Source organism: Schistosoma mansoni, chromosome 1 (genome assembly GCF_000237925.1).
Source record: "Schistosoma mansoni strain Puerto Rico chromosome 1, complete genome".
Classification (NCBI taxonomy): domain Eukaryota; kingdom Metazoa; phylum Platyhelminthes; class Trematoda; order Strigeidida; family Schistosomatidae; genus Schistosoma; species Schistosoma mansoni.
This window is the reverse complement of record NC_031495.1, coordinates 61,413,944-61,441,061: the sequence shown is the minus strand read 5'-3', so window position 1 is coordinate 61,441,061 and position 27,118 is coordinate 61,413,944. Positions and strand designations below refer to the sequence as shown.

Below are 27,118 nucleotides of genomic sequence, written 5' to 3'. Positions count from 1 at the left end.
CATTTCAAAGGTTCATAGATGAGGTTTTCCGAGGTCCCAACCTCGTACATGCGTATGTTGGTGACTGCTTCATTGCAAGTCCGGACAGAGAATCTCATCTCCAGCATCTAGACCTTGTTTCCGAACGACTTCGAATGCATGGCATTACTGTAAGCACTCAGAAATGCCGAATCGGCACTGGCTCCCTAGGTTTCTTCCGACACACTGATGATGCTCAAGACATCCGACCCAGAACCAGACATCATTAAGCAATTGGCACATTTAACGGCCATGTAAGTTTCTATACACGGTTCATACCAAAATTGAGTCCCTTATGAAGCCGCTAATCGACCAACTTCGTGGAAATGCGATATCCATCAATTTGGACAATACTGCTAGAAAAGCATTCTCCACAATTAATGAATCTGTCGCAAGTGCATCCATGATTACACATCAGGACATCCGAGCACCCATTAGTATCGCAGTAGACGCATCCGACTTACAACAATGGATGAACAACACCTGGCAACTTTTGACGTTCTTCTCGAGACGGTTGCTAGACACTGAATCGAGGTATAGCACTTTCAATAGGGGACTCCTAACTATTTATTGTTTTGTAAGGCACTTTCACCACTCTGTCCAAGGTCGAGAATTCACTCTTTTCACCGACCACAAACCTCTTACCTTTTCTTTAAGCTCATCCTCAGACTAGCACTCTCCTCCAGAGTCTCCACAACTTGACTACATTTCACAGTTCACTTCAGATATACAACACATTTCTGTGGCAATCAATATTGTGGCAGGGGCCTTGTCTCGTATAACTTCCTTGAACAGTTTCCAAGGAATCGACCTCCTTAAGCTTTCCCAGCTTCAGAGAGAAGACATTTATCTTCAGCACGAGTTATCCTCGACAACCCTAAAACTGCCTATTAAACAGACGGAAATAGGTAAGGAAACTTTGCTGTGTCGCACATCTACAGGAAGGGGTCGTCCAATCGTGCTGAAACATTATCGACACAACGTCTTCAATACTCTGCACAAGTTTTCTCATCCAGGTGTTCTTGCAACCATCAAGCTCATCTCAGAACGATTTGTTCGGCCTAGTATATATAAAGACATGGGGTAGTGAGCGCACTCCTGTGTAAGCTGCCAGAAATCTTAGATGGTTAGACACAACACATGTCCCTTAAACTCTTTCGCAACTCTCAACGCTCGTTTTGAACATGTTCATCTGGACTTGGTAGGACCTTCACCAAATTCAAATGAACACTCTTACATCTTCACTTGTGCGGACCGTCCCAGAAGATGGCCAGAAGTAGCGCCTCTTCAACAACATTATTGCCGAAACTTTGGCCGGCGCCCTCGTTGAATGATAGGCTACAAACTTCGGTGGCCCTTCAACTACCATTACAAACCGTGGACACCGGCTGGGATCGAGACTTCTCCGTTTTATTGCTACACTGTTAGGAACCAAACCATTTCAAAAACCGCCTACGACTCACAGGCTAACATGTTGGTGGAGCGACTTTACCAACAGTTCAAAGCTTCGCTCTCAAATGTTAGCGATTCACAGTGAACTTTCTTCCACTTGCGTTACTCCTTATTTATAGTGCAGTGAAAGGTAACGTTGTATACAATGCAGCTCAACTCGTTTAAGAAACGACACTCCAACTTCCAGCAGAATTCGTGGATCCTTCTTCTTCAATAAATGTGGACCTGTACTGGTATTGGTTGTAACCACACTAACCTGGAAGATGAACATGAGATAACTGAGAAAATTCAGTCAGCATTTAACATGGAGAGCGGATCAGTGGTGGTGAACGCGGCAACAGTCGATCAAAATGGCGTGGCTCGGCCATACAGGCCTTGTCATCCTACGAAACCTCTGGTCTTCCGTAATGAGTATTTTACTCTCGATCCAGTCCGAATGTGTCCTTCAAAAGTGCTAGACGTTGTGCTGCTGACTGTCACGTAGGACAAGTCAGTGTGGACTATGATGTGACGTCCACGTAAGATCTTATAAATTAAGTAGTGGCATCATGACAAATCCACGATTTCGGGGTTAGGTCTGTTATTATAGTAGCAAAGGTAAGTGTATTGACATCGAAATAGGCTGTAATCGTACAAGTTTATCAGGTTTTGATTATGTCGTTGACCCAAAGGGGCCTATTTGACTTAGGAACTCCACCTTGGACGGTTTTATTACTTTTTGTTTGGTATTTGGTTGTTTCCGGTCAGCGGACACTATCAGCAGTTACAAGGCAGATTATACAGGGCGGCCATCGTAGACTCTAAGCCACGCAGTTAATCGACTTAGGTGATGAATCTGACCTCTGGAGGATTCTTATTGGTGTTTTTTTTATGTCACATCCCTTTTCAACGCCTACTGTTGCCCAAGATGTCTACATCATGTCTATTTCCCCTCCGACTTACTTATACGTTCTGCGAAACCAAACATTTGTGTGAAACCAAACATTTATTACTCGTAATTTTACATTTCCTAGTTGTATCTGACTGTTTCATAGGGACAGTGGTACAGTTCTCCAGATCTTCCTGACTACTTATTTGTATTTTTAAAAATAAATTATTTGTTTGTGACCTTAGGATAGCTAAAGAGGTAGGCAAGCAAACATCTGGTACCAGTCACAGCATGGGAGAATTGTACCCCCAAACTTGGTTCTGAACAGTCCACTCACTGCACTTTCATTTCCTTGCCTTCCATTCACTTACTAAATCTGATTCAATGTAGAGTTATGGGCGTTAATTTGTGGAAAAAAGGCATATGCCACTAAGATAACAAGCTAGTGAATTATATGACATCTATAGGCTATCTCCGATTGTTAATTGACTTATGGTCGTCATTAAACGCACAAGGGTTATATATTAAATAAGTTTGTGGTTTTCTATTAGTCTGCAGAAAGCGGAGTGATATTTTTGCGCAACAAACAAATCGAACCGACATTCTTATAGAAGCAGACTCCAGATGGGAGCTGATGTGTCAGGTACAGTTGTGTGGTCGAGAGTTAGCCTAGAACGTTTTAGTAATGTTAACAAAATAAAGACCAAGCATTTATTTACTTCCTTATTTTGTGTAAGCAATATATTTACCTTTAATCTATACGGGATGATGAGGACGTTGTGTTCAGAACTAAATACTGCTTTCAAAGGACCATGAAAACTAGGTCCGGCTAAATAAAATTTATTCATTTCCGTATCCACTAAAGAATAAATTTGATAACATACGTTGCAATTTATCTATTCCCCGGAACCTTTTACACAGACATGTTACACTTTTTGCTAGAGTATAGTAAGACCTGACGATAAAAGAGAGCAATCAAGTTGAACACCAGAGATAGCAACGAAACTGTAGACCGAACGAAACAACGCTTTGGACGAAAGAGTATCTATCATGGCTTTCAGACGCTGCAGAAATGGTATATATCCCGCCATTGTCTAACGACTCTGATTGGTGGTCAGGGCAACCCCACACATTATTTTCATGTGCCAACGTACCACTGCAAATCGACAAACTAGCTACAGGGTTCTAGGTGTACCTTACTGTTCATGTAGAGTCCCGACAATCTTAAGATTTGGGAGATAAAAAGACCCCAAGATATTTCTACTATTCAACTGAACTTGGGTGAAGAAGGTGATAGGAATAATATTGACTTACACCAATGATGACAACGATTTTAATAATAATATATTCTGATAATAATAATTACAGGATTCACTACAGTTTACAGGCATGATCAATTTGATATAAGTAGTAACATTAGATGTAGAGAACAAACATATGATATAAGATTGCTTTAAGTTCGCTAGTTCAGTCATTGTTCAGGTAGTAAATTTACGACATGTATTACAGCAGTCCAATGCATCAGCAGGGAACTTTTAATTTTTTCCTAAGTGGATAGCTTGTTGATTTATCAACGGTGTTATTTAAGGTCATTTCCTGTGCCAGAACAAATTAATGATCATTATCCACAACTAGAGGAATTGAAATGAAGACGGAGAGCACGGAACAACGAAACGATGATCACCAAAATATCTAGGTAAGGTCTACCACAATGCAAGTGTCATGTGACTCAGTGGTATACTGTTCATGTTAGATACTCAAATAAGTTAAGGCTGCTAGGGGCAGTGTCAACGTAAAGTGACAGCAGGTTAGTGGGGTTACTTAGGGAATTCACTAATAAGAATGGCTAAACACTTAAAGTTCTTATAATCTCACTTGTGGAGTAAGATACACTTACAGGTGCTAGAACATTTAATGCATTTTCAGAGGAGCAGTATACATCAGTGCAGCAAACAAAGAAAGGCAGTGATTTTATCGTACGATTAGATTACGGTAGATCATTTCAGAGTCTAGAAAATTTGCAGATAAAGTAATTTATATAGAGAGATGATTTAGAAGGGCTTTGTTTCGCTAGTGACAAGCAGTTATGTAGGTTGCAATGAGAATTTTCTGCATTTTGAATTGCTTGGCTGGATAAAAAGGATAGTTTATTAAGTATTTCGAAGAAAGAGATAAGATCTAGTTTGAGTCTCCTCTCCCATAAAAGGGCCAAGCCCAAGTTTATCACATCTAACATTATAAGTCAAGGCACAATCAGTTCAAAGAATACGAAGTGTAAATCGTCTCTGTACTGATTCCAGCCCTAATTTATCCCATATGTGCTAACTACTAAGAATGAACGCGCAGTATCCAAGGTGTGGTCGAACACTAACTTTGCGCATTAAAATATGTGGTTCAATATTAAAAAGGTTTTGATTAATGCAACCTATAAGACGTTGGGACTTGGAAGTTTGTTTGAATATCTGTTTTGCTGCTGAGGCAACGGAATCTCTTGTGGTCTCAACATCTTTATTTCCGTTTACGGTACGCTTTTACGTACGTCTTTGGTTGATGTTATTCTCTGAGAATATACGAAAGTTTTTAAACTTCGTAAGCACGCAGATTAGATGTTCGGACTCTTTCAACTGTTCAGCTAATAAATGGGAATCGAATCTAAACAAGATAGGGCACGAATACTTATGGTGCTTTTTATTACGTCGAATACATTGGCATGGACTGTCTTGGAGGCTAACTGACCTTATTATCGAATTCCTTGCAGATTTAATGGCGATTTTGTCACATATATTGTAGATAATCACGTTATTCCGAGAGATTATTCGTTTGGTAACTTCGCTAGTGATAAAATCGATTACATTTTCTACTTTGATACGGTCTTCAAGTTCTGCATGAACTACATTCCTTGACAATAGCAGTTTAGGGGGTGATAGTGTCTTTAGTTCTTGCCTAAGATTATCATGCTTTGATAAAAAGTCCGCAAGCGACTCCAATTTAGAACGCATATAGCGTGATTGCTTATAGACAGTGTCTAATTCACTCTTAATATTATCGATACTTCTCGATCTTGAGGTGGAACTCACTATTAAATTAGAAACTGAGCCATGCAGCAGCAGGTGTGGTATAAGTCCACTCCCGAAATTAGCTGATTCAAAAGGAGTTGCAGAGTATGGGGTATATGTAATAACAGAATTGTTATTATCTGAAGAGTTAGGATTTTTCCGGGTTCGTTTTTTGTCAGTCGACTTATTTTGCTTGAAGGGTTAACTCTAACGCCAATAATGAGTTATACACTGGGGTTCAACGATATATAAACACTTAATAAAAGATACTGTGATCGTAACGCGAACTTCAAACGTACTTCAGATGATATACTGACCTCGTGCTTTCTAAATGATTCTAGTTTCATATATTCTATCGTATAAAAGGACCAGTATATTGCTCACTGTGACGCTTTGGGTGTCTCGTCCTATTGGCATTCTACAGAAGACTGGGCAAATGCTACAGCAATACTTTTTCGTGCCTATAGGTAACCCTCGTGCTATTGATAGAAGAAACCAGAGAAGTAGTGAATAGGTCTTTATTTCGAACTTTACTTCAGAACTTTAGACAAATAAAGACGGCATTTGACATTTGCGTAAGATTTGGTTGACTAAAACGTTTCTCCGTGTTCCATTACTATAAGTAGGATATCGCTCTCAAACAATCACTACGCCAATAAGCAGTGGAAAATCACTCTTCATAAGCCGTGTTAAACTCATGAAAAACAAACTTACGATATTTGGAGTAGAGTGACAAGACGGACAATTTTCTTAACTTCCTTCACCATAACAGATAATTTCAACCTTTTAGTACTGAACTATTCTTAAAAGCGAACTTAGGAATAGAACACAGAAGGGCAAACAAAACGATAGATATGAACATTTTAAGGTGAGAGTATGCAGAATGAATAATCTCCTTTCTGGTGAAATAGTGTTAAAACATTATATTGAGATCTACACAAAACGGCTTGGAATCTACTTTAAAGATGCCACGGATATTCAGAGCTTGATAACATTGTTGTCGAGGATCTCAAACCCAGTCGAGCAATAAGTCAGGAAACACTGTTCAGAGATATATATTTCGAAGATGGTTGATGGGCTGTGAAACAGATTATATAAGCTGACTAGTTGTTGCGAGGTATAGGTAGCATGGCGTACCCAATTGTGATCTGGTGTGAATGAGTAACCGGGCGCCTTCAGTTAAGGTTTGTCCAGTAAAATCTACGGGTTAAACAGTTAAACAAACAAGTACGGCAAAACAATCACTGGTACAATTGGTTATAATGATAATTGTTTCCATTATACCAATCGCGTTCCCGTTATAAAAGTAGGTCACTACAAGTCAGCCTAATGTGATTATTTGTAACAATGCAAACTCAAGCAAGTGAAATTCACCATTCATCAAGTCCCCCAAGGCACGATTTTAGGTCCTCTTTTCTTTTTACTTTATATAAATGAATTACCAGCTATAGCTAAGTCATCCGTCCTACTATTCGCCGATGACATTAAGATTTGGAGACCCATATATAGTATGTCAGAATAGTTTTACAGGAAGATCTTAACTCATTAGTGGCATGGATGAATGGGTGGTCACTAGAAGTAAACCCTAATAAAAGTGTTGTGATGCAATTAAATAACTACGATGATTAGTATCACTACACAATATGTGGACTAGCGTTGCCCAAAGTAAGAAACTATAAAGATTTAGGAGTCATACTAAGTAATGATCTCAAAACAACCAGTCACTGTAAGGCTGCTGCTGCAAAAGGCTATAGGGTATTATGGTCTATTCGTAGATCTTTCCGGTATCTGGATGGGGAAATGTTTAGTTTATTATACCCAACTTTCGTACGGCCACATTTGGAATATGGGATTCAAGCAGCGAGTCCTTGTTTCAAATATGAGGCGGATATGTTGGAACGAGTCCAACGCCGCGGGACAAAATTGGTAAAAGGCCTACCTAGCCTATCTTATGAAGACAGACTGAGACACCTCAACTTATTTCCGTTATCTTATTGGCGAATACGGGGTGATCTAATATTGGCATATCGTATCCTGAACGATGACCTTGGTACTAACATGTCCTATCTTTTCCTCCCGTCTAGGGCTGATCATTTGAGAGAACATTCAAAGAAAGTCCAAAAACCGAGATCAAATCGTCTACGCCTGGAGTTTCGTTTCTCGCACCGAGTAGTGAATTACTGGAATTCTCTACCAGAACACGTAATATCAGCACCTTCTGTTGATATATTCAAGACGAGATTGGACCTCTACAGTGTAACAAACTGCAAGGATTAAAATAGGTCACTAGACCTCCTATCCTTATTACTGAAGACTGAAGACTGAAGTCAAAAATGAACCGCGATCAGAGTTTTAAGCGAAAGTGAGCTCTAAAACCTTTTGCATTTGATTCACCTCCCTAATTATGGTGATGATGAACGTGGATGTTATCTATCTTCTATCGACTTCAATGTTTAAGAATATGACGAACTATACAGTTTTTATTTCGTAATTGATTGAGCTTACCTGTAAGAGTTCGTTTTCTTATGTATGCCAGTAGCATATGACGGTAAGGACACCGGCATCTCACAATTTACCCACGATCCAGGAAACACCTGCTCGCAATTCTTTTTGCTTCCAGACAAACAGAACGGGACGCAATAGACCAAAATTACCCCCGAAGTTCACTCAAAATTTTCCCTATTTAAATAAGGAGATTGGGAAGCTACGAAGCAACAATCGACCCTACGTGTGCACTACAAGACAGAAAGAACTAAATCAATGCTCTTCACAATGATTTTGTAGTTTTGCTTCAGCAAAAGGCCACTTACACACCTTGATATTCGTGCAACCCAAAAGACACCTAACAAACCCTCAGCAGTTGAAATACGGAATGACTGCCTCTTGCCAGGCCGTTCAAGGTCGTTGAAACGGGACGGCGGGCGGATTTAATAAGATCTGGCATAAGGTTGCCTGTTTTATCTCGCCTTCGCTTTCCTCTTAGTAGGTTGAAATTTACATATTAGACATCTTCACCCATGACTAGCCTGTGCATAAGATGTAATTTATAGACTACTATAAGATTATGCTCCTGCCTAGCTTTTAAGTACTTGTTAGATTTATCATGTTCAGGATATCCTTATTATTCGAATAATAAGGATAGCAAATTACTCTATCTATGTCGACCCTTGCAGTTCGTTTTCCAGCCTTTATCCAACTTATATTTGAGGGTGTTCAATGATGTGACGGATACTACTTGATCGATGAGAAAAATGTGATCCCGCTCTAATTTAGTTGGTTGTGGTTTCCAAACCTTGCTGCGTCCACGAAGATGATTAGTTCTTGAGAAAGCAATACATGTCAGCATCCAAATCATTATGTTAGATATGGACTGCCGTCATAAGGTAACCTCTCATTTTACCGTTAGATAACGGGAGAAATTTTAAACGCTCATCATAGGAAAGTTTGAGTAAACCCGTTACTAACTTGCTTCCCACATGTTGAGCGTGCTCTAGTATGTCAGTGTTCTTATAAAGACATTAATAACCGGTTGGTTGCAATACTGTAAAGTCTCACATAAGTGGGATACAAAACCTGGAACATCGTCAAAACCTTGAACGCTCGATGAAGTGACCATACCACCCAGAGACTTTGTGGCTACTGCATTGCACATGACCGACCTGACCGAAGTTGAATATTCGAGCTACGAGTTCGGTATGCGCCCAAATGTCCTGGTACGGCTGATAGCGGTGAGAGTTAGCTCTCCTTCTCGAAATGCTCTCACATGGCAACGTGCAAACAACCATTGCCAGAAAAGTCCTACTCACTGCCTTCTCGTGGCGGGGGTGTTGTTCACAAAATTGAGAGGACGAAAAGCGAATGTCCGGCGCTTTAACCGGGTTGGTGGACACGGCGCGTCCACCTAGGGCAGTTGGAAAACCCTGATTCAGAACCAATGGTGCACATGGGTTCCAGTATCCTGAGGGAACAAATGGCGTATGAATCAATCGTTGGTCACTGGACACCATGGGACTGCATCTCCTCACGATGCTCCACTGCCTTGTAGATTAGACCTTTAGGTCAAAAGCTCTGGGTGTGGCCCCTTAGGAGAACTACCTGCTTCGGTCTGGGCACCCGGGCAGTATCCTAGCCCTTACACAAGTTGAATGATTTATGTGGCGCTCATCTATCTAGTGCCTTCTTGTACAAATATCTACGTGTTTAAATAAATAAAAATAAATGCGTCTAGTTTAACATCCCTCTTTTCGTTATTTCTGAGTACTAACTTTAACATCATCCTTGTTGGATCTCGTCTCCAGTTCATCGAGTCTTATTACCTAAATAATAAGTACTCTTTATACTTCTCCCAGTAGTACATTTCTAATAACATATTACACAAAGTGCAGATTGTATGCATGCCGTTTAGCATGCTCATTTTTTTCGTCTCCAGATTCAAAAAAATAAGGACGGGTTTGAATTCTTTAAGGTCGTGTTCATGAATTTCTACTGTGTCGTTATCATTCCCTTCCCACTTAATACCAAAAGCTTTTCTTTAATTACCCGTTTCGTCTTTACTCTCGAACCAACCCATTATTTGTACTATATAATTTGTCGTGTGAGAGGATTTAGCTCTATGTACATCGTGCATTTGAATCCACATCATCAGTGTTTAAAGTAACTCCACTTTCGATGGATATTAATTCCTTTGTCCTTATAGTGCGTGATATTATGATTACGCTTGACAATAGCCTGGATAGAGATTCTCCTTTCTGAGCGTGTTAACAGACGGAGTCAGCCTTTTGATCACGGGTAAGAGCTCATTTAGCGGTTACACCTGTAGTTTCCTTCTTGTCTGATGTCAGGCGGCGAGGCTAAACTATACTGCCGAGCCAATCAGAAGCTTTCGCGGGTTTTCAAGGTCACGGCGCTAAGTTCGGTGCTTGATGCTTGCGTGCGATCGGTTTACAGTTGATTTTAGGGAAGACGTGATAATTTAGCGTCTAAAAGAGAAGTGATCATAAGATTTTGGCGCGAAATTCAATTATCCATTTGGATAAATAGAGTTTTGGCATTATAGCTGATGTCAGTTCGTGATGAAAACCCTAAGTATAATTCCTGGCCTTAACCATGAACTGTAAATCATAATTTGAATTCTTCTTACAGGTTTATAACCCTCATTTGGTCTTAGTTATTATTTGACACTCTCAGGGTCACTCTAGCGTCGCTCAAAGGTCGTCCATAAATTATAGTCTCACCCTTAACCCTAGACCCTAACCCTAAACCGTAAATCATACCAATATACTAACAACATTGAAGCTATGTGATCGGGGCTAAAAGAACTTTTGAGACCTTATCATGGTTTCAGAGGTCGACTACCATGGAGCCATGTGGATGTGTTCCTGTACCGTATGCACTATGGTTTTAGAACTGAACCTATATCTGACCTTGGGAAGTTTTTGAGTCATGTAAAAGAACAGTATCCCCTTTAATTTTTGAGTTTTCTATAATATATTTTTACTGTATACTAACTGTCTTCTGATTGGCTAATATTTCTCAAGGTCATTTCAGATTCGTTCAAAGGTCGGCAGTATACTTTAGTCTCGCCGAGAATCGCTTTAATTAGACAGCATTTCCTACTTAGCCGGAGTAAAGCTCGTAGACAACAGCATTTATACACAGCCAATGATAGATCGGTACACATTTTATGAAAGTACCTCTTACATCTGTAACGCTGCTTTCCATCTTCAACAGACAAGAGACACAGTGGTCGACCACATCGATGACTTTAAATTGCCATTCCAACCAGTATGACTCGTACAAAACAAGAAGTTTATAATAAATAAATAAACCACAAAACATGAAAGGACAATTACGTTGCTATTGTAACTGTAGAAATGTACCAAAACAGCAACTTTAACTAGCGGTAGTTAAGGCAACAAAACACCAAAGAAATTCGCAGGCCCAAAATACGAGTAAACAGTAAATACGAACACAGATACTCACTAACAAAAAGCTACAACTAGTGGAAGCTGTCGTAAAATGTATGAAAAACTATTTCACAAACTCAACTATCGCTAAAGGAGTTAAATGAGTTTAAATCTAGCTTCTGGCACGATAAACGCAATAAAAATCTGGTGTCTCAAAACGTAGAAAAATTCACTTCCTTTTTTTCCAAATAGCACTGATATATGAATGAAAGTTCAGGGATCTTTAGTTGTCACTGTCTTTAGAAAGTCAACTTAAAAACCGAGGAACCTGACTGTATACTTTAGGTTTACTGTGAAATTAGGTGATTCACCTCACATCGTGAGGGTTTCTAACGTCTCACTATCCTACTCGGCGGAATGTTTGGTTTTAACTATCAGTGACACATTAAGTTCTCGGTTTTGGCGTTGCTGGATTCTCTACAGTTCTACGCTTTCTGAAACTCTTGGTTTTAATCCAAAAAGTAAGGAAGGTTTCCTATTCAGCTACTTCATGACGGTGGCTATCAGTGGTTGAGAGTTACACTCCTTTTTATTTATTTTATTTGAACACATAAATATTGGTACAGGGAAGCACCAGATATATATGCCTGCCACTCCTTTTTATCCTTTGATCTGATCAAGAAAAGAATTCTGCAAGGCTTGGAACGTATTATGTATATACATAATACGTTCCAAGCCTTTTCAGAGCCTCACTGAGCCATATGGCTCAGTATAAGAACCTTCATTTAACTAATTAACGGTATTTTTTCTACTCAAACATGCACATGGTTACTGTGCGGTACATCCCCAAAAGTCATTTGAATTCTACCTGGAATTATCGGTAGATACTTTATGTATTAAAAAACTGGCGACCTCTTAGGTTATAGAAAATTTAGTCTTTAAGGGCTTTCAGACGGTTTCTGAAATCGTTACCGTGACGACTAAGAGAAAAAAACCAAATGGATCCAAAAACTTTATTCAATTAAAGTCAGGTGTCACAACCTATAAATAGTGAGCCGTCTAAAGGCATTTCATTGTTATGTTATTTAAAGTTTCTGGTTGGTTAACGTAGATGTTACTAAAAAATGGAACTGAAATGATGGTGGGTTTTTTATTCGGCACCGTGGGGATTTTCCTTTGTGAAAGTGACGTTTTGTATGGTTTTGTTTATTTCAATAAACTAATCCATTTTTGTGCAAGACCCTGTAATAGTATTTGCTAGTAAATACTACTGGTACATCTTCGAATGTGTTTACAGGGCTTTATCAACAGTCTTACTACTGAACGTTTAGTGTATATCATGGCGATACCGGATGGCACCGGTTAAGAGCCTATTCAAGATTTAATATACTTATATGCTCTCCTTAGTATACACTACCAAAATGAAAAACTATAGGCGCTTTATGGAAACACTTCCATGCATGGTATGAAAGCGACTGAAACAGTACATTTTATTTGCATATTTTTCGTTATTTCAATTAGGCCGCTGATTTTTATGGTGATTAGTTTATTACTGTTCATTTGAATGACTCAAACTAGTTAAATATATACTTTAATATTATGTTGCAAATCTAGTTTTTTGCTTACCGGATAGGTTTATTGGAAAGAATACTTGACCACTAGGAGCACTGTATTTCTGTACTGGTCAGTAGCAATATTAAAATCATTTTGCTAGATTTCCTGCCTTCTACAAGCCTCCATTTTCCATCTTGTTTGAATAACATACATATTTTAAAGAATTTATAAAACATTAAACGAATTTAACTGGATTGGTTCTGATTCTGAAGGTACTTTTTTCCTTAGGGACTTTTTTGTGTAGGAATATAGCTATGTCGTTATTCTAGTTAGTGAGCAATGGTGCCACTTGTGGCCAAATACTTAGTAATTTTAACATTTACAAAATGAGTTTATGTTGTTTTACTAACTAAACCAACCCAATCGGCTTTTTCATTATCAGTCGAAGCATTTTTCTACACGCTAAAATTTTAATTTATTTTATTGTTTTATATCAGTCACTCATGATTAACATAAGACCTAGTACAAATATACATTATCTTAAAATGACACCGTATCGGTGTAATGCGATAAGATTACCAAAATGTGTAACGAGGTATTCGGGGTAATAGCACCGATATAGTGAAGCTAAATGAAGAATATGGGTAAAGAGCAAAAGGACAAAATACAGGAATCGAAGCGTAGGATAATGAACTTTTCTTTATCTTTGTAAAGTTTCGATAAAAGGGTTTTTACTGTTATACCTGTTAGTATTATCTCTTCTTGCTAATGCATTATGGCGACTCGAGCTGACGAACATTTGTGCCGTACTCTTGATTGATTATGACTGACTAAATGTTAATCTCACATTTCACCCTGCCCTTAAGTTTTCCCGACCGTAGCTGCTACCTTGATGTGGTGGTCGGGCTTGACTTTCGTGATGGCACAACCTAGCTATATTGGCTGGAACACACGTTCCTTTATGCCTTACTATGCCAGGCAGGTTGGTCGGAGAACGGTAAGGCTAAAAGCAGCAACTTAAGGCACGAAGATGAAGTCGTACTGCTAATTGTAGAGGGGTGTAACAGCAGTAGGGTGCTTTCCCCAGACAATCAGAATCTACAGTGGTGCTGCCTTCTCGCAACGGAAGAAAGGGATCAAAAGGAGTCGACCCCGAAAGTGTCACATCTCACCTTACCTCGCGGATTCCTGTCTTCGGCGGTAAGGTCTTTTGAAGCGTGGAGCTAACTCATCAGAAACCCCCCATTGAAAGGCCGTAAACGACCGGCCTCAAGGAGTTGTCGCTTGGGCTCTGAAGTCACGCTCTTAGATCAATAAGACCATCACCAATTCAGTTTCCTTTTCAGGTCCCTCAAGGTGTGGGCAGCCGGAAAGTGACAACCTTCCTCATACCTCTATCAGCACCCGAGATCATCTTGTTGACAATCTAGTTCCTCCCTCACATCTTAATAATTCTTCCATTCCCACGACTATTCTCAAATATCTTTATCACCACGCACTACCAATCCTAGTGATTTGAGTTCAAGAAATGTTATTCCTGGTCCATTGAAACTACGCCCTAAATTACATGTTGGAGCTTTCAATGTTCAAGCCTTGTGTCAGGTAGGACAACAGGTTTTAGCTAGGACTCTAGAATCTCGTGCCATCGATTTATGATGCGTCTCTGAAACACAGGATCCAAGTACGACCATTCATCTGACCTCATCTTTTTAATGCAAAGAACAGGGAGGATTTACTCTTTGAGTATCTAGAGTCCCCACTGCTACTCCCCGTGGCCTCGTTGGTATAAGTAAAACATTAAATTAGAAAGCAGAACAAGCTCTATTAGTCCGGAATCCCATAGACAGTCGCTTGTGCTCTGTCTGACTAAACGGGACAGTAAGGACTGGAAAAGATAAGAAGACACGCTGTTGCCTTTTAATTGTCTCTGCCTACGCTCCCACTGATTCCATCTCGGATGAAGTTAAAGATGAATTTTATAGAAATCTATCGAACCTTCAAAAAGATAAACTCTCTGATGTAGTAATGGTGGCAGGTGATTTTAATGCTCAAGTAGGTGAGCTAAACCGGACCTAAAATTATTTTATTTATTTATTTATTTAAACACATACATATTGGTACAAAGGGGCACCAGATACATATGCGCCACACTTTTTGTGTCAGGGCTGTGATACTGCCCGGGTGCCCAGACCGAAGAACGTGGTTTTCTTAGGGGGCCACACCCCGAGCCTTTGACCTAAAGGTCTAATCTACAAGGCAGTGGAGCATCGTGAGGAGATGCAGTCCCATGGTGTCCAGTGACCAACGATTGATTCATACGCCATTTGTTCCCTCAGGATACTGGAACCCATGTGCACCATTGGTTCTGAATCAGGGTTTTCCAACTGCCCTAGGTGGACGCGCCGTGTCCACCAACCCGGTTAAAGCGCCGGACATTCGCTTTTCGTCCTCTCAATTTTGTGAACAACACCCCCGCCACGAGAAGGCAGTGAGTAGGACTTTTCTGGCAATGGTTGTTTGCACGTTGCCATGTGAGAGCATTTCGAGAGGGAGAGCGGACTCTCCCCACTCTCGACCGTACCAGGGCATTTGGGGGTATTTCTGGCAATCACCAATTTTGAACATGAGGAAAATCACCGTCTGACGTGACCTCCACAATTGAGTCATCGATCGATTCAAGTGGACCACATTCTAGAGCACATATTTAGACTCGGATCATGCCCTAGTTCAGGCGCGTATTTGTCTGCGTCTTACTAGACATAAAAAAGCCACAGCAAGAAAACCCTTTAGAGTTTAACCTAATGATAACAAAGTTAAGAATATATCCCAGAAATAACTAGAGAGGGAGCTAGTAAATCGTGAAATTGATATCCATTCCGAAGCAGCGTGGTATGATAAACGAAAAGCTATGGGAACAGCAGTGCTATCTACCAGTAACTTAAACCAAACAGTTAGGAAAAATCAGTGGACAACTGTTTAGACTCATCAAGGGAATGGGTATTGAAGTACAGGTTGCTAGTGAAACTATCTCAAGGAAACGGGACTATTATTCACTCTCAATCCAGGAGATCAAACCGATGGACAGAATACTTTTGGGAACAGTTCAACCTGCCTTCAGCCACATATCAGTTATCTGATATCTCCAAGCAACCTGAATAGCAAACGCAGTAAAGTAGTTGATTATCATCAGTATTGATGGTCTGATGTCTGACGAAATCTCGGGACGGATCCAGAAGGCTTGAGTGGCTTTTGTCAACTCGCGTTACCTATGGCGTAAGCGAGATACCCGTCTTCTAACCCAAGGGCGAATTTACTCCGCTCTACTTTATGGATGTGGATGAGGATATTCGTTGGTAACTGGTATTCTGTCATAGGTGTCTACGAAGCATTGCTCGTGTATTTTTGGACCACGGAGTAAACAATACATGGGTTAAGAATAAAGTGCTAGGCAAAGATAGTAAATCGATTGATGAGGTCCCAAATGAGGTAGTTGGGACGTGTTACGTATTTCCAACTATTGTCTATCTCTACGATCGACGCTTTCGGGTGTAGTCAAGTCACTTACATTTGGACTTAACTTTGTTAATGGGTACAAACTACCTGGTTGGGGTCCGCGTGATTATCGTAACCAGTGGTTAGAGACTTTGTATGATATAGCTCAAAATCGTTTGGAATGGCGCAGGTGCGTCCATCATTTGTCTTCCCTTAAATCCTGAGATTCTAAGTTCCTCATAACATTTTTTTGTTTCTGCTAATTTATATTTTCTTTTTGAGTCGTATCTTCAGTGCCTAATCTTTCCTATTACCTCTGATACTGTTACTACCCCTACTATTCTGGAATTTGGCCTGACATCTCTCTGTAATAATAAAGTATGGCAACTTGAACCGATGTACATGAGTACACGTCCTACGTTGTTACTCACTGCCCTTAAGTTTTCCGAATTGCGAAACTTCATTTAGGATTGCACTTTGTCGTAAATAATTCATTTTTATAGTCTTTATGACTAAAATATGTTAACATTTGTTCTTCAGATAATTAATCGTCTCAGAGTTAAATGTAGGTTGAGCTAATATTCCATGCAATAATTTTATTAAATGTTACGTGATATAGCAATAAATTGATTAGAATGATGTCATTTCATTCACTATAATGCATCGATCATATCGTGGCTGGGAAGATCATTTTATTAATGAGTAGCATTATCTTTGTTTTTATGGGCCTTCATATTCAATTTCATTTATCCTTATTTCAAACAAATTCTTATTTTAGGAAGTTCAAAATTAGTATGCCAGTTTTGTGTTGCAGATGTCAGTCAAAGGGATATATCAAACGCCCAAAAACTGTATGTCTTTTGAATTATTTTTCAATTGCTAATTGATATAGAGTGATATTATGTGCAAAGAATGTTTTTCTTGGTGTTTTGAAGAAGAAATACATTGGACAATTTCGCATGCAAAGCTTATTAGTCGTGGTGATAAAATTGCTATTGGTGCCTCCGGTGGTAAAGGTAAACATCATAATCGTAGATTTCCTTTTATTAATCGATGAAGAAATACAGATAATTACTCGATCTAAGCTAGGTCAGCATTAGAAACTTGAAGGCACTAGGCGACCGTTCCGTCCTATCATAAGGCTCCTCAGTGGTGCGCGTCCGCGACTCCACATGCGGGATTCGAATCCAGAACCTTCAATTTTGCTCGTGGAAGCTTAACTTATATATAGTTTCGTTGACCTAAGCTGTACAGTCGTATTTATTTACTGGAAAATATTAATCTGTGGTAATTATTTATTTATTTGAATGTATAAATATTGGTACAAGGGGACACCAGATATATATGCGTCACACAAAAAATGAGAATGGGAAGAGAAAAGGAAGGTAAGGTGCGTAGAAGAAAAAAAGAACAAACACAGATTAGTGTGTTAGTGTAATAATAAGAATAATAATGGGGAAACGGAAAGATACAACCAGAAGAATTCTTTCAGTTAAGGAAGTTAGAACCACTTTTTGCAAAAATAGTAAAAGAACGTTACATCAGGATCACCACTGGCTTCTATTCTGAGTCATATCTGATAACGTCTCTAGCCACTGTGTTGCACCATCTCTGGTACCCCAGCCAGGGAGTCGTGAAGGTCCAACATAAGCCAGTCCTGTACAGCTTTCCTTCATACCACGACACCATGTCAAACACTGACCACCTCTCCACTTCTTCCAACTAGTCCCAGCGTCGGCAAATAATGCATGACGAGGAATTCTGTGGGACGACGTTCGTGGGACATGACCAAGCTACCGAAGTTGATGTTTCAAGATGGTAACACCAATTGGATAATCGCCTCTGATCCCGAACACACGATGCCGAACCTCTGCATTACTAACATGGTGTTGCCACTGGATGTCAGCAATCCTTCGGAGACAACGATGATCGAACACAGAGAGACATCTAACATCCTCAACTCGGAGAGGCCAGGTTTCACAAGCATAGAGCAAGACTGCTCTCACCGATGTGTTGTAGATTTGACCTTTTACAGCCAGACTAACATCACGAAGGCGCTAAAGATGGCCCGGATTGACATAAGCCGCTCTGGCTCATTATATGTGAATCGATCTCACCACTCACGTCACCACCAGCACTTATATAGCTACCTAGATACACGAACTTCTCAACTACTTCAATCTGCTCACCATCCAGGGTGAGTACAGGATCAGGGTCCCGTCAGTCTTGGAGAAGTACTTTGCACTTCGAAGGTGCAAAGCACATGCCGTACCTGCGGACACTGATTGCCAACTGATTAAGTATAGTTTGCATGGCTTGGGCATTATCGCATAGTAAGACAATATTATCCGCATACTCAAGGTCGAGAAGTCTTTCTTCAGGCAACAGATCCACACCACCATTACTTACATCCACCAGAGCTGTTTCCAGAGTGTCGTCGATGGCAAAGTTGAAGAGGAATGGTGAGATTGGGCAACCCTGTCTAACCTCACTGTTTGAATGGAACAATGGGGAGAGGTGGTTGTATGCCCTCATTCTACCTGAGGTGCTTGTATATAGGGCCTTTAATATGTTAATAAACTTCCCAGGCACACCCTTCTTCAATAGACAATCCCAGAGAACAGTCCTGTCCAACGAATCGAAGACGGCCCTGATGTCAATAAACACTACGATTGTTGGCCTTGTGATAAGTATGACGGTGTTCTGACATTTGGCGGAGGGTGAAGATATGATCAATGCATCCTCGACCAGAACGGAAACCCGCCTGCTCCTCGCGAGTCAATCTTTCTGGGGTTTTAAACAACCTACGAAGAATGACAGAAGCCAATAGTTTGGACTCAATCGGAAATAGACTTATCCCCCGATAGTTGTTACAGGAACGACGTGAACCCTTTTTAAAGATAGGAACAACCATCGACTCATTTCATGACGTTGAAACACTCTCTAGCTTCCAGACCTTTTTAAAGAACACAGTCAGTTCCTTAACCAGAAAGTCAACACCATCTTTAAAAAGAGCCAGAGGTAAGTCATCTGGGCTCGGTGATTTGTAGCGCTTTAAGAGTTGGAGTTCCTTGCGGACTTCCCCCTCATTTGGTGGGGCAGTCGTCACCGGCCATGGAGGGCAGGACAGTCTGATCGATGTTGCCGGAGCAGCAGGCCAGTTGAACTGCCCTTCGAAAAATTCCGCCCATCGTCCAAGACGTCGAGAGATGTTAGTGATTGGCATCCCGTCATCCTCACAGATTGTTTCGCTCACACCAGATTTCTTGCTGCCAGTGGCTCGGTTGAGTTGGAAGAGCTTCCGGTAGTTATCAGATGCAGCTGCTGCTTCCGTCTCATTAGCACGCTCCGACCACCAGGCTTCTCGGTTCTTACGCAAGCTTTGCCCAATTTCATTACGTAACAGCCCTCCTTTGTGGTCAAACTCACGGTCACCCGGAGTAGACTGACGGGCTTCGATGAGTTGTAAGGAGCCAGAAGAAACCCAGTGCTTATAAGCTGGACGTTTCGCGAAGCTGCAAGCGACTTCACTCTCCATTTTTATGATGTCGTGCAATTGTAACCAATGCTCATCTATAATTTTCGGTGAGATGTTAGCTAGCATTGAACCCAGTTCGGTCTGATATTTAGTTGCAACAAAAGCTGCAATCAATTTACTGACATCGATCCGTTTAGGACAATGAATTTGTTGGCCACTGAAAAGTGAGTTAAGATTAGCGCAAACAAGGGCATGATAAGGGTTCAGATAGGTTCTGCAAAAGGAGCGGCAGTCTTGTACATAACCACGCCAGATGTTGCTGATCGTGATGTGACCAACCTGAGTCCGGGCTTGAGATACAGAGGGAGGACGCCAGTTGGCACATCGGCGATGACTGTGACAGTAGTTGGTGCTAGTCAGAAAAAGGTTGTGGTCTGTGCAGAGTTGCAGTGGACGGTCCCCGTTATCTGTCCTGCGACCAACAAGTCCCCATCGGCCACCTAAATGACTCTCTTCAGTGCCTAGACGCCCGATCTGAACATTCAAGTCTCCGGCTAGTACTGCAATATCTGTCGAACGCACTTTCTGGAGAAGAACAGTTAATTTGTGGTAGAATTCATCCTTGATTGCATCCGGGCTGCAATCTGTCGGGGCATAGGCAGAGATGACAAAAAGACATCGTTTCTCACACCAATTTCTTGTCACTTTGACGGAGCTTTCTAATCTAACAGCACATAACTGACTGTTAATGGGGATCCAATCGATTAGTGTCGCCTCAGCTCTAGCGAATTTGTAGTACTTCACCAGTGTCTTGAATACGGGTCTCGGATAGACAACAAACGTCGATATTAAGACTTTCTAAAGACATAGCCAGCCCTATCTGTTGTCCGATCTGCATTAGTGTGGGAACGTTAAAGGAAGCCAGTTTGAATGGTGCACGTGGTTTCAGAAAAACTGTCTCAGTATTCGTATTCGGTAGTAGCATTCAATTTTCGACCAGTCAGTGACTCGAGATCGTTTCGATATAACAGAGTTTCCATCGTAGGCAAGCTGCTGTATACGTTGAAAAATAAGAATGCAGAAAGTGGGAATAAAAGAGGGTGAATAAATGACGTGGCAATAAAAATAATAATGTGAATTGTTTGACTTTTAATCGAAGCGTGAATAGTATTTTCAGTAGATACCGTCATTTCATTTTATTTGTGTGTGAGCCGTGATACTGCCCGGGTGTCCAAACCAAAGCGGGTAGTTTTCCTAAGGGCCCACACCCGGAGCCTTTGACCTAAAGGTCTGACCCACAAGGCAGTGGAGCATCGTGAGGAGATGCAGTCCCATGGTAGCCGGTGACCAACGATTAATTCATACGCTATTTGTTCCGTCAGGATCCTGGAGCCCATGTACACCATGGGTTTGGAATCAGGGTCTTCCAACTCCTCTAGGTAGACTTTCTGTGTCCACCAACCCGGTTAAAGTGCCGGACATTTGCTTTTCGTCCTCTCACTTTTGTGAACAACACCGCCACGAGAAGGCAGTGAGTAGGACTTCCTTGGCAGAGGCTATATACGCGTTGCCATGTGAGAGCATTTCGAGAGTGAGAGCTAACTCACCGCTCTCAGCCGTACCAGGGCATTTGGGGGCAATCTGGTAAAATAGAATAGTGCTGAATAACTTTAAAAAAATGATTTCGTATCGTGTTATAAGTTGTTCACGAAAATCGTATAGTGAAAGGAAGTTGTTCAACATTTCAATTGTTAATGAAAAATGTCAAAATGAAGATAATTGTCTACTTTATAAATATAAAGAACAGAATAATTAACTGTTGTATTGATGGTTGATTATTAGTTTCCAAAAATTAACTAGATGTGAATAAAAATTAAAGAAAAGGAAGTTTGTATATATGTATACATTTTTATATTTTTAGATTCTACCGTATTAGCTTACATACTAAACTTGTTAAATAAAAGATATGATTATGGAGCGGAATTGCTTCTTTTATCTATTGACGAAGGTATAAGTGGATATAGAGATGATTCATTAATGGTAAGGTTCGTTTATTCTCAGTTTGAATATTTACAAAATAATGATCTTTTAGACTGTTCAGCGAAATCAGATTCAATATTCGCTTCCGTTAAAAATTCTTTCTTACCAGGTAGATTTTCTCTTTCACAGTCTAAACCATTTTTTAGGATTTGTACGGATGGTCAATGGATGATATTGTGAAGCATATTGGGAATAAACGAAATTGTAATTAATGCACTAATGTTTTGTTTATTGAAAAAAATTCGGTAGGTACTTACTGTGGGATATTTCGCCGTCAGGCTTTGGACAAAGGTGCACTACTTCTTGGAGCTAACAAAATATGTACTGGTCATAACGCTGATGATATTGCGGAGACAGTGTTAATGAACAGTAAATTACAACTGCTCGGTTTAAATATGTGTTTTGGTTTACTTAGAGTTTTAAAGCTTTTTATGGGATTTTATGTGCTAAATTGAAACAGAAACAGTTTTCTCATTTCCCTTTTTATGCTTACAGTTCTACGAGGTGATATTGGTCGATTAAAACGATGTACAGCTATGATGACAGTAAGTAATGGAAACACTATAAGTTTTCAAGTTGGTTTTACTCATACAAATATATTTAGGGTACAGATGATATACTTCCTCGTTTCAAACCTTTTAAATATGCTTACGAAAAGGAGATTGTCATGTATGCACATATGCATAAATTGGATTATTTTTCAACTGAATGTAAATATGCGCCACAAGCTTATCGGTAAGTAGTGGTATTTTATCGTGATTTTTATTATTTAGCGGGCATGTAAGAGCGTTTATCAAGGATTTGGAGAGAATACGACCTAGGACTATCATAGGTGGGTTGCTTTCTGTTCGAGTCGAATTCACCCTATTTGATTTAGATATTATAGCATCCGGTGAACGTATGGCTATTCGAAGTGATGTAAAGATGCCTCAGAAAAGTATGTCTTTACTTTTCAATAAGAACATTGTACTTATTCTGTTATTGTATGCAAATCAAATACGTATCAGCTTTTTAACATCAGTTCATCACTAATATAACCTATGCTACTCCTATTTCAATTGTCACAACCTTGTGATATCTGTAGCCCGTCCATAATAAGTATCACTCGTAGTTTACTAAACAAAGCCATACGTGGTTTATTTATTTATTTTAGTTAAGCACATAAATATTGGTACAAGGAGGCACCAGATACATATGCGCCGCACAAATCTCATTTGATTTGTTTGAGGGCTGTGATACTGCCCGGGTGCCGAACCGAAACAGGTGGTTTTCTTAAAGGGCCACACCCGGAGCCTTTGACCTAAAGGTCTGATCCACTGACTGAATCCACAAGGCAGTGGAGCATCGTAAGGAGATGCAATCTTATGGTAGCCGGTGACAAATAATTGGTTCATACGCCATTTGTTCCGTCAGGATCCTGGAGCCTATGTACACCATTGGTTTGGAATCAGGGTTTTCCAACTCCCCTAGGTGGACGCGCCGTGTCCACCAACCCGTTTAAAGCGCCGGACATTCGCTTTTCGTCCTCTCAATTCCGTAAACAACACCCGTGGTGTGAGAAGGCAGTGAGTAGGACTTCCCTGGCAGTGATTGTTCGCACGTTGCCATGTAAGAGCAGTTCGCGAGGGAGAGCAAACTCTCCCCACTCTCGACCGTACCAGGGCATTTGGGGGTTACTGAGTTGATATTCATTATGTCTAAAATACATTTTTTAGATACTAGCTCATGAGCTTAATTGTGGGCGTTTAGTGTACGAGATCTACTATAACTAGAAAAAAACCCAACTAATGTCACGTAATCAGATTATTTAAAGTATAGTGAATTGTGTATAAATGATCTATGGCGTTGATCCCAACATTTATAATTAGTTATGCGTTATATTTTTCTTTAACAACTGCCAGTTTGCTCACTTCTTATCTAGTGTCCTTACTGACCATAATTAACATCTTAGTATAAACTGACTTATTGAATGGTATTATGAATATTTTATTACTTTTTATCTATTTCTTTTGCATATTCTAATAAGTTACTTTATTCCTTTTTAGTTTTCTAAATTTGATGATTTATGCTAAGCTAATTTTGCTTTGTTTTATATCCCAAGCATAGTCTTAATATTTTACTATTCTTTTTTCTTTCCACTAACCGATTTAATTTTAAAGCAAAGTTTAAGTGAGAATGCTAAAGAAAAACAATATTCTGTTTATGATATGCAAAATTCTACTTTCGTTTTAAGCTATATTGATGTCTAGTTTGACAATAAAAAGTAAAGTACTTGAACATATAGACCACTTCATTCATCACTGTGGATGAGTTGATGTCAGGCAAAATCTTTGTACATTACTATAAAGGTCTTGTTTGACTTTTACCAACTAATGTTGCTTATAACTCGGGTTAGATGTCTTTTTATTCATCACTGGATAAGTATACTGTGCATCCAAATCACAATTTATTGGGTACATATTCCTTTCACTTTATATGACTTACACAGATCTCTGTAAATCGGCTACTTACAGGTTTGTTTATTTTGGTTTCTTTCCTGTTTAGGTATTTGTGAAAAGTGTAAATGCATTTCAAGTCAGCCCATATGTCAGGCATGTATTCTCCTTGAACAGCTTAATTCTGGTTTGCCACAGATAACCATAAAAGATACCGAATAGTATTCTCAAATTGACTAGTCGGACGATATCAACTTTTCTAAAGATTTTGTATCATGCATCAGATATTGTAAATATATTCTTATTTGGATAGTGGTTCTTACAAGTGGGAATTTTTATTTTAAGAGTACCGAATAGGTGTTGTATTTTTTGAAGTTCTCATGTATACAGTAATGGAAATAAATACTGTTATATAAGTATTCTTCAACAAATTGATTTTTACCTCATTTTTGTTGCTACCGCATAAATAGAAAGATAGACAACGTAGGAATTGATCCATAGGTGTATTGATTCCTTTCAGTACATCTCAAACCTGCACGACGATTAAAAACTAATGAGAGCATGAAAATACTGGGTAAAAACACCAATTAGAGTGAAAACTTGAAATTAGAAAAAAGTCGAAAGAATGAATAAAATGTGTGGAATGTTACGCTTTTCAACTTTGAGGCAATACAAAAAATGAATGCATTGACATTACTATGTTCGATTTTCAACTATATCTCTAATGAAGAAAAGTATTAGTTTTAAAATGTAGTAAGTATCGGTTGATTAAAAGTAAGTCATATTTACTAAAAAATGGATTTTAGTAAAAGTGCTAATTAGAGCCATGTTGAAATAAATTTTATTACCTTTAAAGTTAGTAAACGATCATAAGAGTACAAGTGAGTACCTTGATATTTCCTCCACACATAGTTCTAGCTTCAACTCTGAAAGATTCGACAGTTTCAGATTCGTTTTTACATCGTATTACTATTAAGTATTCCAAAAGGTTTTGCTATAACAAATCATCTTGATATAGTTTTCGTCATCAGTTGACTTATATTTAAGAACAATTCGGAAAAAAAGAAAGGAAAATCCAGCTGTTTAATACTCTGTAGCCTTCAATAGTGTTACGGTTGAGAACCGTCCGTGACAAACTATCTATGAATTAAACGTATTCCTATGGAGTCAAAAACTAGATACTGAGCCTATTATATTTCTTTGTCTAAGTCTTTTGGACTTTCAATTCTTAATTATGAGTTACTGAAAAATTACAAAGTAGTCTTTTGGTATTTTGAAGGATTAATGAGTGCACGCGTAGGTGGAATTTTTATAGTTATATGAATTTCAATTGGAAAGGGATAGATCGATCAACATGTAGATAGATAATTCCACAAGTGTGAAATCGAAACTAAGACAAAGTGTGCGTATGTTAGTAAGCTATCTGAACTATAAATGTAACATAAAAGGAATGTATACAAACATGAAAAAATAAAATGAACAGGTTTTCTTTATTCAGACAGATAAGAGGGATTGAATTTTTAAAGTAATTACGTCATATTAGAAATAGTACAAAGGGAGATTTGTACTTGAATTAACGTGTTTAGAGCACCCAGTTTTCTCTCTGTAACATTTATGAAGTTGCTTCGGCATTTTGAAACACATGGATACCATATAATAAACTAAACGTCTCATGATCGTGTTCATGTTATGATTTTCAACATTACATTGTTCTTAATATAGAGGTCATGTTTGTCTATCTTGATGTTTCATTTGACCCGAATGAACTGATATACATATTCGTTGAGGTTTTACTGTGCCAAATAGTTCAGTTGAAGAACAGTAAGTCTCAGAGTAGAACACGTACTTGAAGTGCAAAGACGGTTCATTTAGACACAAAATTCGAAAAGTAGAAATAAGTTGGAAAATTTCTGATTTACAATTAGTATATTTCCAACCGGATCTTGATTTCATTAAAAGAACTCAAATTAGTGAACATATGAAATAAAAAGTTGCCACAGAAAGTCTGTATGTAGCTTGTTTCAATCATAAGTACTTTGTGCTTTGAGATTATAATTCTGGGTTATTAGGGCATTCATCATAAATCCAGTTAACTGTTTGTATCCTCATGACGAAATACTCCTCTAAAACTTGGGTCCAACTGATTTTGTCATTCAGTTTGTCTTAAAGTAGTAGATGGTAGTCATACTGAAAAGCTACAATAAGGAGAAAACACTTCTGTTTTAATCGTGTTATTCCATTTTCCAAAAGGAATAAACCTCCCATGTATGATTTTTAGGGTCAGAAAGATGTGATCAAACGACAAGTTAGAAAATAGATGAGAAATACTTTAAGACAAACTGAATGACAAAATCAGTTGGACCCAAGTTTTAGAGGAGTATTTCGTCATGAGGATACAAACAGTTAACTGGATTTATGATGAATGCCCTAATAACCCAGAATTATAATCTCAAAGCACAAAGTACTTATGATTGAAACAAGCTACTGATGTGTGGGCGAGAATGATAATGATTGGTTATTTTGCTGATTCAGACATATAGATAGTGTGACAGGTGTTATATATTCCCCTATCCTGATTATTATTGATTGACTGTTTCTTGTTGTTGGATTGTGTCGGATTTTGGTATGGAAGTATATTGACGTTCTGGTCAGGCTAATCTCGTGTTCTTGATCTAAGTTGTGTTGAAGTCCTGTAGAATAGACACTGGGAGGGAATATAGTGTAGATATTCGTCTAAGGTAAATTAACGTCCCACATACGTGTAAAAAGTGAAAGGACTGTTATAACAAGAAACCCTAGTGTTATAACAAGTATCTTAC

General features: G+C 39.2%; 1 protein-coding gene across 1 annotated transcript; it reads left to right on the top strand.

Annotated features, from left to right (window-relative positions):
* The first annotated feature begins 8,299 nt into the window (after nucleotides 1-8,299).
* On the top strand, nucleotides 8,300-24,579 carry Smp_040560 (putative cancer-associatedprotein protein). Its single transcript, XM_018795104.1, has 12 exons — nucleotides 8,300-8,376; nucleotides 17,125-17,197; nucleotides 17,239-17,362; nucleotides 21,746-21,864; nucleotides 21,917-21,973; nucleotides 22,011-22,068; nucleotides 22,114-22,233; nucleotides 22,360-22,409; nucleotides 22,469-22,599; nucleotides 22,638-22,696; nucleotides 22,742-22,801; nucleotides 24,409-24,579. The coding sequence occupies exons 2-12, from the start codon at nucleotides 17,141-17,143 to the stop codon at nucleotides 24,519-24,521; spliced, it is 948 nt and encodes a 315-aa protein (XP_018649450.1). The 5' UTR covers nucleotides 8,300-8,376; nucleotides 17,125-17,140; the 3' UTR covers nucleotides 24,522-24,579.
* The last annotated feature ends 2,539 nt before the right edge of the window (nucleotides 24,580-27,118 follow it).